Source organism: Protopterus annectens, chromosome 8.part1, assembly GCF_019279795.1.
Source record: "Protopterus annectens isolate FY-2018-M chromosome 8.part1, PAN1.0, whole genome shotgun sequence".
Classification (NCBI taxonomy): domain Eukaryota; kingdom Metazoa; phylum Chordata; order Ceratodontiformes; family Protopteridae; genus Protopterus; species Protopterus annectens.
Window position 1 is genome coordinate 95,047,645 of NC_056742.1, and position 15,001 is coordinate 95,062,645.

Below are 15,001 nucleotides of genomic sequence, written 5' to 3' on the forward strand. Positions count from 1 at the left end.
CATACACAGACAGTTGCGCTACTACCTGGACAGAACTAAAAGTTAAAGAAAAACTGACCAGCTGTTGGTAACATATGCTGCTGGTACACAAGGTAAAGCAATTTCCAAACAGACAATTTCAAAATGGATAGGAAATTGCATTCGCTTTTGTTCCTCCTTTCATGGAAAGACTGTACCAGCTAACATTAGACCTCATTCCACGAGAGCAACAGCCACCTCCACAGCCTTTTTAAGAGGGGTGGCTACCAAGGACATTTTAGAAGCTGCCACATAGAGCTCCGTGCATACTTTTGCCAAGCATTACAACTTACCTTTATATTCCAGATCCAGAGCAGGCTTTGCTACAGCTGTCTTGCAGGGTATTTTAGCTACACCATCCTTTTCTTAGTTCCTCCGCCCCCAGATTGGCTATGGTACTCTACCCATATGTGATGACTGCAGATGCATCCTTGAAGGACATAGTACAGTTTTGTACCTACCATAAATGTAGATGTCCGATAGGTATGCATCTGCAGTCAGGTTTTCCCTCCCACCTTCCCCTCTGTGGTATTTCATGGGTACTTCCCCTCATATACCTACCTGGGGGGATCTATTATGGTGTATTTGTTTTTATATATATATATATTACTGTGCATGTTTGGATTTTCAAATGCATTTCTCCAAATTTAGCCTTCATTAGAGGGCACCTGGCATCTGGGGCAAGAAAAACTGAGGAAGATGGCGTCGGCTGATGCTTTTATACCCCAGGCGCTCTGACGTCGGGGAATTTGCGACATCAGCCGATGCCGGACCCAGACTTTGGAATCTGGCCGACCGAAGGGCTGCCTGAGGCAGGAAAACCCATATGTGATGACTGCAGATGCATACCTATCGGACATCTACATTTATGGTAGGTACAAAACTGTACTTTCTCTCGTATTTGTGTGAATTGCTCTGTGCTGGGTTGGCATACTCATCAGTTAAAGCTTACTTTTCAGCTGCTTCTGCATGTCTGGCTTTGACGTGTCCTTTGGTTTCTAGATTTGAGGTCAAACAGTTCCTTAAAGACATCTTTTGTATTAGACCTCCCAGGAATCATATTCCTCTTTCCTGGGAACTTAATTTTGTTCTTGAAAAATTTCTCAGGCCCCCTTTTGAGCCTGCAGCTTCAGCTTCCTTACAGCAGTGTACGTACAAGACTGTTCTTTTGGCCCTTGCTTCAGGCCATTATGGTTGTTCCTCCCTTTTTAGTTTTTCATAAGGATAGGGTGTCTGTTCTTACTAATCCTTCTTTTATGCCCAGTGTGGTTAATGAGTTGTCTCTTAGTCTGTTCATTTACCCAATTATTTCCCATCTCTGTAGTCTGCTAGTGGGAAGATTCTTCACACCTTGGATTTGCATAGACATCCCTGATATTATTTAGATAAGACTAAAGCCATTCATAAATCTGAGCAACTTTTTGTTTCTTTTCATCCCAGATCATTATGTTTGACTGTTTCTAAGCAAACTGTTACTTTCTTGATCTCTAAGGCCATTTCTTTTTGTTACGTTTTTCATTGGAAAAGCCTTTCTTCTTCTGTTAAGGCTCATTCTGCTAGGGCTGTGGCTTCCTCTGGTGCTTTTTTTAAAGGACTGGATACCAACTCCCTACTTGAAGCAGCTACTTGGACTTCTGTGCATACTTTTACCAGGCAGTATGGGGCTAGAGCCAGATTTGCCAGGACTAGACTACATGGCTTTCTTGGGTGGCTGCGGTGGTGCAGTGGTTAGCGTTGCCGCATCACAGCAAGAGGTTCTCCGGTTTGATCCTCGGCTGGGGTGCCTTCTGTGTGGAGTCTGCATGTCCTCCCTGTGGCCGCGTGGGTTTCCTCCAGGTGCTCCGGTTTCCTCCCACATCCCAAAGACATGATGTAGGTGGATTGGACACACTAAATTGGCCCTAGGTGTGAATGTGTGCATGTGTGTGCCTTCTGTGGAAGGTTGGGCGCCTGGCTGGCAACTCGACACTGTAAAACTCCACTGCCAGTCATGAGCGAACAAGTGATCCGCTGTGGCGACCCCTAACCGGGAAAAGCCGAAAGAAGAAGACTACATGGCTTTCTTGAGGGTTCTGTTGGACATTCCTCCTCCTTCCAACTTTCCTCCTGAACTTTTGTACTCTCCCTAATGTAAGGAATACTTCAACAGTGATATGGAAGGACATAGTACAGTTGTGTAAAGTCATGCCATGATAGTAGATGTCCTCATTTTTCACTGTTGCGGTATTCACTTCTTCCCTCGCTCACTCCTAACCCTTTCTCTTTCATGTCCCTCCATTACTCCTTGGACTGTTGTTCCAGCTGGAGCTTTTCACTTCTGAAGAAGGTACAGTTGTACATCACCTAGGGTATTATAGGTGGGGAGGAGTCAGAGCCCTGGAACCGATAAGCTTGAGATTGCCGCTAAGGTCAGATCAATAACCCCACATGATTGAAGCAGAATAAAGTGAGAAAATGTGGATCTATGATAAGTATATAACTTTCATTTAAATATAAAAAAATCCTCTGTCATGCTTATAGGGACTCCCCAAAGACTAGCCAAAGCCACATTAACTTCCTTCAGTGGACCAAATAGCTATATTTACTTTATTTCCAATGAACACTCCTACTCTAACATCACTCCCAGCCTTTACTTCTTATCTCCTCACCTTTGCAGCAAACCCCTTATCCTCATTACTTAACTACACTTTACACTACAAGCAAAATTGCCTAGTACAGTTTCCTCCATTCTTCTTCTCCAAGCTAAAAAACACCTTCCACAAATTTATTCTGGTCTTCTCCTCCCTTGTATGTTCAGGTGACATTCACCCCAACCCAGGTCCATCCTCTCCTAAAAGCCTCCACTTGACCATCATTAATTTTCAAAGCATCTGTAACAAAAGCTCTGAATTTCATTCCTGGCCTAACCCAAAATAGAACTCGTATCGTAACTGCTACAGAAGCTTGGCTGAAACCACACATCCAAGACTCTGAATTCCTCCCCCCTAACTACAATGTTATCAGGACAGACAAACAACACAAAAAAGGAGGTGGTGTTGCCTTAATTTATCCAAACACCCTTAACATATCCTCCTTTCCTAATTCCATTTCATACTTCCACAATGCCGAGATTTTAATCTTATTCCTCGGCATTAACAATTCAAAAAAACGTATTATTATTGTCACTTACATTCCACCAGGGAATAACATTCCAGTTTTAGAAAACATTCTTTCCTGGATTTCCCACACCATAAGTGAGGCTATCATATTAGGTGATATGAATATTGACTGGGTGGCTACTTCCTCCAGCCAATCTCCCATTAAGATAAAATCTATTCCACTTTACTCAACTAATTAATTCCACTACTAGATCTAACCTCAAAACCAACAAAGGCTCAATTCTAGACTGAATCCTGGTCTCAAATCCCTCGAAATATCCATTTGCTGGCACCCCAGCTAATTCCTATGGTGATCATCTCCCAACCTACACCATTCTCAACTTCACATCTCTTTAAAAAGCCCATAATATTAGAGTTGCACAAAACTTATCGAAATTCTGCCCTCTTAAACTAAATACCATCCTAAATAACAACAACTGGAACTGTCTTAAAACCCTGCCACTAGATGGTGACCTCCTTTATTTTAGTGACACCTTTCTTACTATTCTCCATAGCATGGCACCTACTAGAGCCATTAGAATTAAATCCAAGCATGCTCCTTGGTTATCTAAATCTACCAAAGAAACCAACAACGCCTGGAAGCATTGGTTCAGTTCTGACAATCCCTCCATCCTTACCCAGTACAAACAACTTTGCAACCTTGCTAAAAAAACTTATTCACAAAGACAAACAACAATACTTCTGGAACTTACAATTAAATAGGAAGAATAACCCTAAGCAGTTTTGGTCTTCCATCTACAATGTCCTTAACCCAGGCACAAAATCCAGTCCCTGTTCTTACCCTAAAATGCCATCTGACATTATTGCCTCCAAATTTAACTCGTATTTCATTGACCCTATAGCTAATCTTACAACCACCTTCTTCTCCCCTCTACGATGTAATCTTCACCCCATGCCCTCCCCCTCTTCTCATTCACCTCACAGTTTCTCGACCCTAGATACATCTTTGCAAAACTGTAGCAACCCCCCCAATTTGCATTTAATCTCTCCCCTATCCCCACATCCTCTATAAAAACCTCTTGCTACACTTAAAACCCTCCTCAAATTCAGCTGACAATATGCCTGCCAAATATCCTTAAGATCGCCGCTGATGCTGTAGCCTATCTTATCATTATCCTAATCAGTAGATACATCAAAGAATCATTATGTTCCTTCTCTCTGGAAAAAAGCCATTATCCTACCTCTCCATAAAGGTAGCCCTTCCACTGAAACCTCAAGCTTCCGACCCATTGCTCTTCTATCCCCATATCCAAAATTCTGGAAAAATGTGTCCAAATACAACTAGTCTACTACCTGCAAAGCCACAACATCCTCTCCCCAACCCAACATGGATTCCGTCCTGGGCACAGTACTTCTACTGCACCAATATCCTTCTTAGACACTATTAATAAAATCTGTGACTCTGGATCTATAGCGTCTGCTCTCTTTATAGATCTATCTAAAGCATTTGACACCATTTCCCACACTCTCTCCTCCTCTGTCAACTCTCTTCCATAGGTCTTTCTTCTCAGTCTCTCAACTGGTTTAGAAGCTATTTCTCAGATAGGCGACATGCTGTCAAATGGCAACACCCTATCTCTCCCTACCTCCATAACCCTGCAGGCGTCCCACAAGGTTCAATCCTAGGTCCCCTTCTATTCAACATATTCATAACAGCCTACAACAAGCCATACCTCATACCTCCCTAGTCCAGTATGCAGACTACTCAAACATAGTCTGTTCTGCACATAATCCCAATATCCTACAACAAATGACCCAAACAGCTTTTTCTAGTGTTGAATCCTGGCTCCACAAAAATCATCTCTCCTTAAACACCAAAAAAACTAAACTTATGCTATTTACCCCTAAGAAGAACACTGCTGTCAATATACAAGACTTTAAAATTCTCTCATTGAACTCAACAAAAATCAAACTTGTAGCTAGTACCAAACTTTTAGGAGTCATAATTGATGATAATCTAAAATTTGATGTACGCATCCAATCTAACATCTCAAAAACCCACAAAAAACTAGGGCTTCTTTATAGGCACTATAAATTTCTCTCCCCACCAACAAAACAAGCCTTAGTCCTTTCTACTTCCCTCCTTAACCTACAGTGCACCCTTATTAATTAACCTGCAGTCCTCCCTGAAATAAAAACTAGAGTCTTGCTACAACAGGATTGCCAAATTTGCTTCAAACTGCTGTCATTCGACCCATCACTGTATAGCCTTAAGAAATCTCCAATGGCTTGAATTCCCACATTACCTACTACTCCTACAACTTACTACCTTTCACAGACTAATTTACAAATCACAAGATTGCCCTGGACTCGGCTCCTTATTTTCCCCTTACTCCCCAACTAGGCCATTATGTTCAGAAAATCAAAACCTGCTACAAATTCACAAACCTAACCTATCTGCAGGCAAACTCTCATATTCCTGGATCATCGCTAGATCCTGGAACAATCTCCCCTCCCATGTCCGTTCTGAACATCTCCTCAAATTCAAAACTGCCCTTTACAGGCACCTGCTCTCCACTTGGATCTGCAACTGCTCTACCCAGACAGATGCTATAACTTAACTCCCTTTCCCCAAACCTAATATTGCCTTTTCTCAACTATCTGACCTTCATAACTCCGCATTCTTCCACTAGAATTATCCCTTACATTATATCAACCTTCACCAGATCTTTTATACTTTACTACCTAGTAACTATAACCAATATAACACTTCTGTCTACTTGTATTTTTTTCTTCTCCCCTTCTTATATTTCCTCTATACTCAGTATTTGTTACAGAACCCTCAGCCCATTTTCTAACTTGCCAACCCTGTTTAATTCCACCTAATTTTCATATTACTCTTGTTTGAATTTGATTATTTTGTCATATTGTTTAGTGTTGCAATTTTTGTTTTGTAAACATTGTAACAACTTCTTGTTATTGTGCATTGGAGCTTTTTTCCCTGGGCCACCACTGAAAATGGGCTCATTTTAGCCCAGTGGACGTTCTCAGTAAACAAATGTCAATAAATAAATATTTACCTCTGGTAACAACAGAAGTACTTGGGTTTAACTTTTGATCAGGATCAGAATCTCTCTTTGCTCACAGGTTAAAACTCGAGCATAAAGAGTTCCAACACTACTAAAAATAATGTACAGTATAAGCTAGGTGAGCCATTAATGTAGTGATGCCTAGGTTAGAGCTTGCGTTTCCATTTACCCCCTTGCTATCAACAAAAAAATCCATATTTCTTAAAAAAAAAAAAAAAAAAAAAAAAAAAAACTAATAAATTACTAAGATTTATTCACCTGAGTTACAGTATCATTCACAACTCTAAACAATATTAGTGGATTACCAGTTATTGCCAGAACCTCATTCCTGTTGAATATGTAAACATTCAGCAATTTATGACATTTACTTCCCACCACTAAAGAATAAAGTTCAGAGAAGGTGTAGTCCTTGTACTCTGTGAAGCCACTGTACAAGCTTGCCTTTTACACTTGCAGTTTGCAATCAGTCTCCCCTCTAAAACAGCCCCAGCTGTCTGGAACAGTCTCCAAGATAAAGTTAGGGGCATAAACAGGGATATATAATATCAAGACACTTGTGGAAGCAGAGTAGAGTGATTGCAGTTTTATTTACAGTTGTCCCAAGTTCTCTGATATTGTCTGTTCATGTCTAATTGTCCAGTCTCTCATGCTCCAGGGATATTTGTATGTACATGAGTAGATACAGCTGAAATTTAAGTAAATAATTCTAATTTAAGAAAGATGATTAAATTAAACTATTAAATGGCTTCTAATCTGAAACATTATGCTAATTTGTGTAATTACTTCACAAAAGATAACATGGCTAATCACTTTTAAAGGAGTGATTCAGTGATGAAAGCTGTGTTTATATAAAGGTCTCCTCTATTAAATGGCAGATCCAGGTTTTTCTTGTTTGGACACAATATGGACATGGTAATTAGCTGTAGGGGCACTTAAAAACTGTTTTAGGGACAGCCATACGTGAGATGGTGCCTAAGATAAAGGACTGTTTTCCTGTATCCTTTTAACACACTAAAACTGGTCCAGACTGCAGTGTAATAACTGTGAAGAAGAAAATTAAATTATGCTGGGTGTGTAGGAGGGATGGGGATTGTGTACTGGAGGTTCTTTTAGCTGATTTTTTAACAACCTTTTTAGTCATTGATGGGGTAAATAAGAAGCATGACCAGGGAAAAATTTATCTCATTATTATTTAATTTTTCTTTTTCTCTGAATACTTTCAGCACACCCTAACTGGCCAAGGGGGGGGGGGGTAAATACTGTGGAATAAATAGTTAAATTAAGCTAGGGGTCTGGGGGCTGCTAGGTTTTATTGATGACCATAGACCTACTCATAAATAATCTAACATCAGATCAGTGGGAAAGCCAGGATGGTTGGGGCTGCTGTCTCAGGAGCTGGGTTGAGGGGTGCAACAGTGATGAGGAAACAAATGTACAAAACTATACAGATTTATTTTTCTTTTATCTTATTTTTTCACTTCCCTGCTCCTTTACATATTCTACATTTCTTTTTGTTGCCTTGTCATTTTAAGCACTCATAAGTGTTGGGATCTCTGCCCCCACCCTCATGCCATACCACCCATAGACAATAAACTAATAATTTATTCAGTTGAACTGCCTGACAGTTTGTGTTATTCAGAATTCATACTTAAATAAGACATTGTTAGTGTTTCCAGTGGAGACTGGAATTTTTCACTTGAACAAGTATAGCAAAATCTTTACAGTGGGAACTCGGACAAAGTTCTAAACAAGTATGTTAGACAGCTTGCTTATATTCTAATAATAGTGAAAATAAGTGAATGTACATTTTGCCTAGTTTTTCTGCTCCTCTGTAGCAGTACATCAGTAGAGTATATCTGAATTTTGCACGGAATGTAGAGACCACCATCATTCACCTTCCAGGCGGTAGTGCTGGGAATACTATTATTAAACTAGGTGCATGCTAACATTTCAGGTTAAATACTTGTAGTGCTGTTTGCTTTGTGAAAGCTACAGCTTTGTTCACCTTCTTTAATAATGTGCAAATTCATGGGGAAGTGGTGTATTGTTGTAAATTACATAATGGGACCCCTACTTTGAGACTTAATTTTGCAGTCTTCATTTTGATTACTTCAGGTCCCATTTTGCCTGTTGTGCAACTCTGAGCTAGTCATTTACCTAGACAGTGCCCATGGGTTGCCATTAAAGAGACTATTATGCATAGTGGAGTAACTTAGTTAATGGATACACAAAAGAAATTGTGCTTTTTCTGATCCGCACACCTCTCTCCTTCTTTTGTACTGAGTCATCTAAATATGCTTATAATTCTGTTCAGTGATTCTCTGTAATGTATATCTACTGTTTTTTGTGTGTGTACGTATGCATTATATATACACATACATGTAATATGTGAGGTTTGGTGTATGGTACGTGAATTACCCTTATAGTCTTAGGGAATGCGTTTCATGGCAGGTAGTCCTCCTTCAATATACACTGTATACCCATCCCCCACATGGTCCATTTAACCCTTTTTACCTGATTTTTTTTTTTTTTTTTTCAGAAAATGTGATTCTGGAAAAACGAATTTGTTAACTGTTTTGTTTGTGGCAGGAATGATGTTGGCTGGGGCACATGGGCATAGTCAAGGGGCACAAATGGGTACACCCCAGGCACCAACATTCTTTGCAAAACTTCTGACGTTATGGTGAGTATATAACTGTCATTTTTAAAAAGAAATGTTCAGCAAACAAAATCACCTGACCATATAGGATAGACTGGCAGCCCTCTCTTTGCACTCAGTCTCTTATAGGCTCTTTTGTGGATATTTGTGTCTAGCCTTTAGTACCATGAAAGATCCAATCCTTTGTGACTATCTATTCCTTTGCAGAACAGATGATGCCTCATATGGTTAAAGGAATTAAACATTCATCAGCAGATAAATAAGACATCGTGGCATGATAGATTCATATCCCAGCATATCCTCCATCTCTGGAGCAGGATTCCACTACATGTCAAGCCGACTACCACCCTTGCCAACTTCAAGGAAAACCTAGATAATTGGTTGGTTGACAGCCTCAGATTCTTTTCTGATGCATCTTGTCTCCTCCTTCTTGAGGCTAGAGGAGATTTTGAATATTTTTTTTCTAATCTTGTATTTGTCTTCAGACTGGATTACCTAGTATTTACCTATAAACCTATAAAGAGCGCACACTATTGCATTTTATGCAGGAGACTGCTCCACCACTTACACCCCTTCCCCTTTCTTAAATATTCTAACGCAGTAGTTGCAGTTGTCACTGAAATGCTAGCATAGTGAAATCTTGTGTATTTTCTGCTGTATAGCTGTGCATGCAGTACATTGAGCATTGCTAGTACAGGTTTAACAAATTTTGCTTCATCCAACAGTGTGGATAACTGATAGAAGAGGGAGTAATGCATAAGAGTATAACTTATTCCAAAGGTTTTAAACACCGTTATAGAAAATGGTTAGTCAGATGCTCATCAGAGTGTAATCAAACTAAATGGTGGTTAATGTTTTACAAAAGTTAGTATCATTTCTGTGCAAATAAAAAAAAAAAAAAATAAAGCCAAAATAGGGTCTGTCCCAAAATCATGTTTTATATTGATAATTGGATTGTAGTGTAGTTCAAGTGAATGTCAGTAATCTTAAAACACTTGTTAATTGCTTGGAAGAGTGTTTGAGAAAAGCTGGAGTATTTAGTTTATTTTACATTTGTTTACCGGGAAAGTCCAACTGGATATATGTCCATTTTCAGCGGGGGCCCAGGGAGAAAAGCTCCAGAAAGCAGAATATAAATACATTAGGAACAATAGAAACATTTAGAGATGCGTATAATATGCAGTTTTCAGTAGGGTGACAAACATGGATAAAACATAGTAGACAACATCAAAATCATGCAGCTTCAATTTCAGACAATAATACACGGAGTTATGGGCCAAGTCCCTTCAAGAATTCATACACTTATTAGAGTTGTTGTTGTTGTTGTATCTTTCGGCTTTCCTGGTTAGGGGTCGCCACAGCGGAACTCCGGTCCGCTAATGATTGGCAGTAGATTTTTACGTACAGACTTGCCAGGCCTGGCGCACAACCTTCAACGAAGGTACGCTCATTCACGCATGTCTCCACACAGAAGAGGCTTTCGCTGAGAATCGAACAGGACAACGTCTTACTGTGAGGCGACAATGCTACCACAGCCCCACCACTGCAGCTATAAGATTGAAAAGCTTAGGGAGAGTTTGCAGGAACAGCGGGTGGTGATTAGTCGGGGTTTAAGCAGGGACACTGCCAATGCTGTTGGAAGTGTAGTTTGAAGCTTTTTTTGAACTGGGTTAAGGAGGATTGGTGAGTAAGTTTGACAGGTAGCATATTCCAAGTTTTGCCTACTGAGTTGGCGAATAGTGAGTCCCCAGCCACATTTATGCTCTTAGTTGTTTGTACCAGCAGTTTGTCAGCAGAGCGTAGTGTCCTCATGTTGCTGTATGGTTTGATGATCTTATTTAGTGCTGATGTTTTTTCGGGTTGATATAGTATTTTGTGGGTTATTATAAGTTGGTTGTATCGGAGAAGACTGGGCCACTCTAGCCATCCTAGTTGAGTTAGGTTGATACAATGGTGGGTCCTAGAGGTAGCACCTGTAGCAAATCTAGCAAAATGGTTGTATGACTAGTAAGTTTGGTAAGGGTGGCTTGGTTCAGGTTATTGAAGAGGGGGGAGGCATAGAGGAGGGGTAGATAGGTGGGACTGAGCAATAGTGTTTCTTGCAAAAGGAGTGAGGAAGGGTTTGATCCTGTATAGGAAGCGCAGTTTTTTGTTGACAGATTTGATGGCTTGATTGACCTGGATATCATATTTTAGGGCGTTATCAACTGTGACGCCCAGGAGTTTTGTGTGAGTATCTGGGGATATAATTGTGCCATTGTTGGAACGTATAGTAAAGAATGGTGAGGAAGATTTGCAGGTGGGGGAAAAGATGAGTTTAGTTTTGTTTGGGTTTAATAGAAGCTGATGGTTTGCAAACCATTTTTCTACATCATTGAAAGTATTCTGGGTTAGGGTTATAAGCTCAGTTGAGGAGGAGGTGGTACATATTAAAGTAGAGTTATCCACGTATTGGATGCAGGTGGCCTTGGGAGTGATGGTGGGTAGGTCATTGATAAAGACTGAGAAGAGTAGTTGTCCTAGTATGGAGCCTTGGGGACTCCTAGAGTAATGGGTGGACATGTGAATAGGGTATTCTGTCATAAAACTGCTTGCTGTCTATCGGACAGGTAAGATTGGAACCATTTAATGGAGCTACTATTCAGTGACATTTCCTTCAGGGTGCGGAGAAGCAGTTGGTGATTGACCATATCAGAGTTCCTAGAGAGATCTAGGAAGAGAGCTGAAGTAAATTTGTTATTGTTTCGATTGATGATGTTAGAGTTAGAGAAGGATAGGAGGGCCGATGTGGTGCTGTGGTGTGGCCTAAAACCATGCTGAGAGTTGGCCAGTAGTTTATTTTGGGTGAGATAGTGCATTAATTGGTTGTGAATGCACTTTTCCACAATTTTGGCCGGGGGTGATAGTATGGCTATTGGTCGGAAGTTTGAGAGGTCTAAAGAATTCCCTCCTTTATGAAGGGGAATGACATGGGAAACTAAACTAATGTAGTCTTCTGTCATGGTGCAGTGGTTACCTGAGTGTCCCACTTTCTCACTGCCCTATAACATCTCTTTAATGTTTGTTGACTGCTTTATTATAGATGTTCCAAGAGTCAGCTTCGAGAATGGTGCCAAGACTTTTAGTGCTGTACCTTGCACACTGTGTGGTAAATGGGATCCCTATTACTTAATCGAAAATTCACATCATAAAACAGCATTTTGGACTGCATTTTATTGAACATGCTATTCATTGAACCATTCTGTTTGAGATTGTATTGAAGTGGGGAAGAGGAAATTTGTCCTTTCCCCACTGTAGTGCAATCTCAGAGTTGGTATATTTACCGGAGGGTGTGGGGGGTTTGATGAACTTCATTTCAAATGAAATTCCATTCAGTGATGTGTATTTTTAATCAAGTAATATAGATCCTGATAAATGTGCACAATGTCCACTGGGTTTACCAAACATTCAAGTATGCAAACAGGATGCTCCACCTAAAAGCCATATTCACTAGTACTTTTCAACAAGGATAAATCCCTTTTTTGTGCACTTGGAATTGCACTGCATGCTGATCAATTTATTTATCTATTCCTTACCAGTGTAGCTATTCCACTTACTCTGCTCCTAATGGTCCAGAGAGCTTGATTTTGTGTCCCTTGTATGTCATATTCTGTGCCTACCTGTACATTGTCCTTAAAACACTGCCTTTGTACTCCATGCCAGAATTCTAATTTTCATCCATTTCACCACCTCATTAAACTGGTCAGTATAGTTTATTGTTAACGCATTAAATGAACTGGTCTGTGACATTTCATATTCTTATCAATCACAGTCCGTTATGATCTTCTTTTTGTTTATATGTCGATTTCATTTCTGTTCTTATATTAATGTTCATTTACAGTGTCTGGAACAGTTTAGAATTCCTTTCATACTTGCGTTTGTTGGGATTTAACTACTACACCTAGTTAACATGGTTACCTTTTAACTTTGTAACACTCTGTAGAAAAAAAAAAAAAAAGGACGAGCCCAATAGCACAGTTTATTTACCAAAATGCAAATACAGAATACTAGAGGAATGCAAATACTGATAAATTTACTAGCCATATTTGTGTGTAACTGTCTTTCTGTTACTCTTCACTGTTTCTTTAGCAGTCCCTAGCAAGTGGGGTTTGGTTGTGGACAGACTCCTGGTTCTACTGAAAAAGTTCTTTGCGGCCCTTAACATCATCGAGACGTTCCTGTGGCGGCTATTAGAACTGCATGTTGTCAAGCTGGTAGCCATCTGTGCCGTCTGGGTGGCCTTGCTGGAGGTAAGAAATTAAATGTTTTTGCAGAGACATATGCACACAAAATAATGCATTACATTGTAGACGACAGAATGTATGCATCACAAGCATATCAGTTATCTATAATGAGAAAGAACTAAGGGTAAACAGCCAGTACATGATGACAGTGCAGATTGTTGCATGTGAAACAGTACTCAGCTGTTCTCCTCCTGTAGTAGTCAGATGTTAAGGCTAGCTCTCAGAAATAATGCACTCTTTAATGGTAGCAGTAAGCTACAAGTAGAAATCATGTAGTAGTCTGCTGAAGAACAGGGTAAAACATTTTGAACCAGCTTAAAGATCATGTTTAAATGTGCAAAACAAACTTTTCTTTTCAAAGTGTTTGCATGCATTTTTTGCTTGTAAACACTTTTTTTGTAAGAAAGTAGTGCATGTGTTGCACCTTTTAAGAAATAAAAAGTTTGCTTCCGAATCCAGAAGAAGAAATTACCCGAGCTGTGATTACAGCATGAATATTCAGGGGCAGGCAGGCAATTCTTACATCACTTTGGGTTCCAGCTCTAATTATTCTGGATTGGAGTAGGTAAGCAATTGTACATTAGTTATGTTGCTGTCAAACTGTTTGATGATTAATTTTTTGCCAGACTGTTAATTTGTTAAAGAATCAATTAATTCTTAATATAAGTGGAACCTAAAGTGACATAAGTGCCACCTGCTCATCCATGAGTATTCATGCTATAAACATGGCTTGGTACATTTTGTCTTCGGCGTTTGGAAGCAAATATTTAAAAGGTTTTATTTCTAAATAGGTGCAACATGACCTTTTGTTTTTGTATAAAAAAAGTCACGTGAACACTTTTTTATAAAAAAACAAGAGGCCGTTTTGTGCCTTTGGACATAATCTTTAAGTGTCTCTGGTGCCAGCTTGTAACAGAAAGATAATGCAACTTAAGCTGTATGAGAGTAGCTGTCAGAGTAGTTGGCCCATTTAGCAGTGTGTGTAGAGGAGCAACAAACAGAAGAGTGCAGAATTCTAAATACTAACCAAAACTTAACAAAAGTAAGGCAGCAGCTTTTTAAATGACAGTAAAATGCAGCATACCTCTCAGCCTTATTGCAAAAAATTTGGACAAACCCTGACCGAATGTAGGAACAAATTCCCCAAAATAGGGACAGATGTTAAATATTGCTTTTACATTCTTAGAAAGTTACTGTAATAACAGGATTTGTCTTAGCGTACATTTTTGAAGGATATGAAATCTGAAACACAAATGTATATCATTATTTAGTGACTTCATTCCTGAGACCATCCCAGTAATTTTCCAAAAAATCACAGATTTTACAAGGAATAGACCAAAAATATGAGGCAAAAATCTGGACAGTTGAGAGGTATGAAATACAGTCTGTTGCAAGTCAAAACCATAAAAGTCAAGAATACCCCGAAGGATGAACTTTACATCAGTAATTAATACAGCATTACCCTCTAGTGGTGAAAGCTATGAATAATGTGCACAGTACCCTGACTAGCTCAGGCACTTGATGGTATGCACAGGGAAGATGGGAGTGCCACTGCTGGGAGGGTATCAGCATACTGAGTGGAGATTTTGCTGTATACTGATGGAGGCTGGAGATCAGAATGAGAGTGACTGCCAGGTCGGGCAAGTTGGAGGGCTTGGATGTGGGCTGCTGTGGGGGCATGGAGCAGGAGTGCCCTCAAACCACTCCTCATTCCTCATCCAGCATAATAGCATGATTTCAGCATGCTGGGAGTGGCAGTAAGGCGAGGAGTTGCTGACTGGCCTCCCAGTAAAGGATGAATTGTCTCTCATCTCCCTACAGGATTCCTTGCTCCCAGGCATTAAAAATGTGCAC

General features: G+C 39.9%; 1 protein-coding gene across 1 annotated transcript in view; it reads left to right on the forward strand.

Moving 5' to 3' along the window:
• Nucleotides 1-15,001, forward strand: part of PIEZO1 (piezo type mechanosensitive ion channel component 1) — a 3,550,337-nt gene that overhangs the window by 2,243,225 nt on the left and 1,292,111 nt on the right. Inside the window, exon 16 of the mRNA XM_044081575.1 lies at nt 12,993-13,153. Coding sequence (XP_043937510.1) covers nt 12,993-13,153 — 161 coding nt within the window. The remainder of the gene's footprint in view (nt 1-12,992; nt 13,154-15,001) is intronic.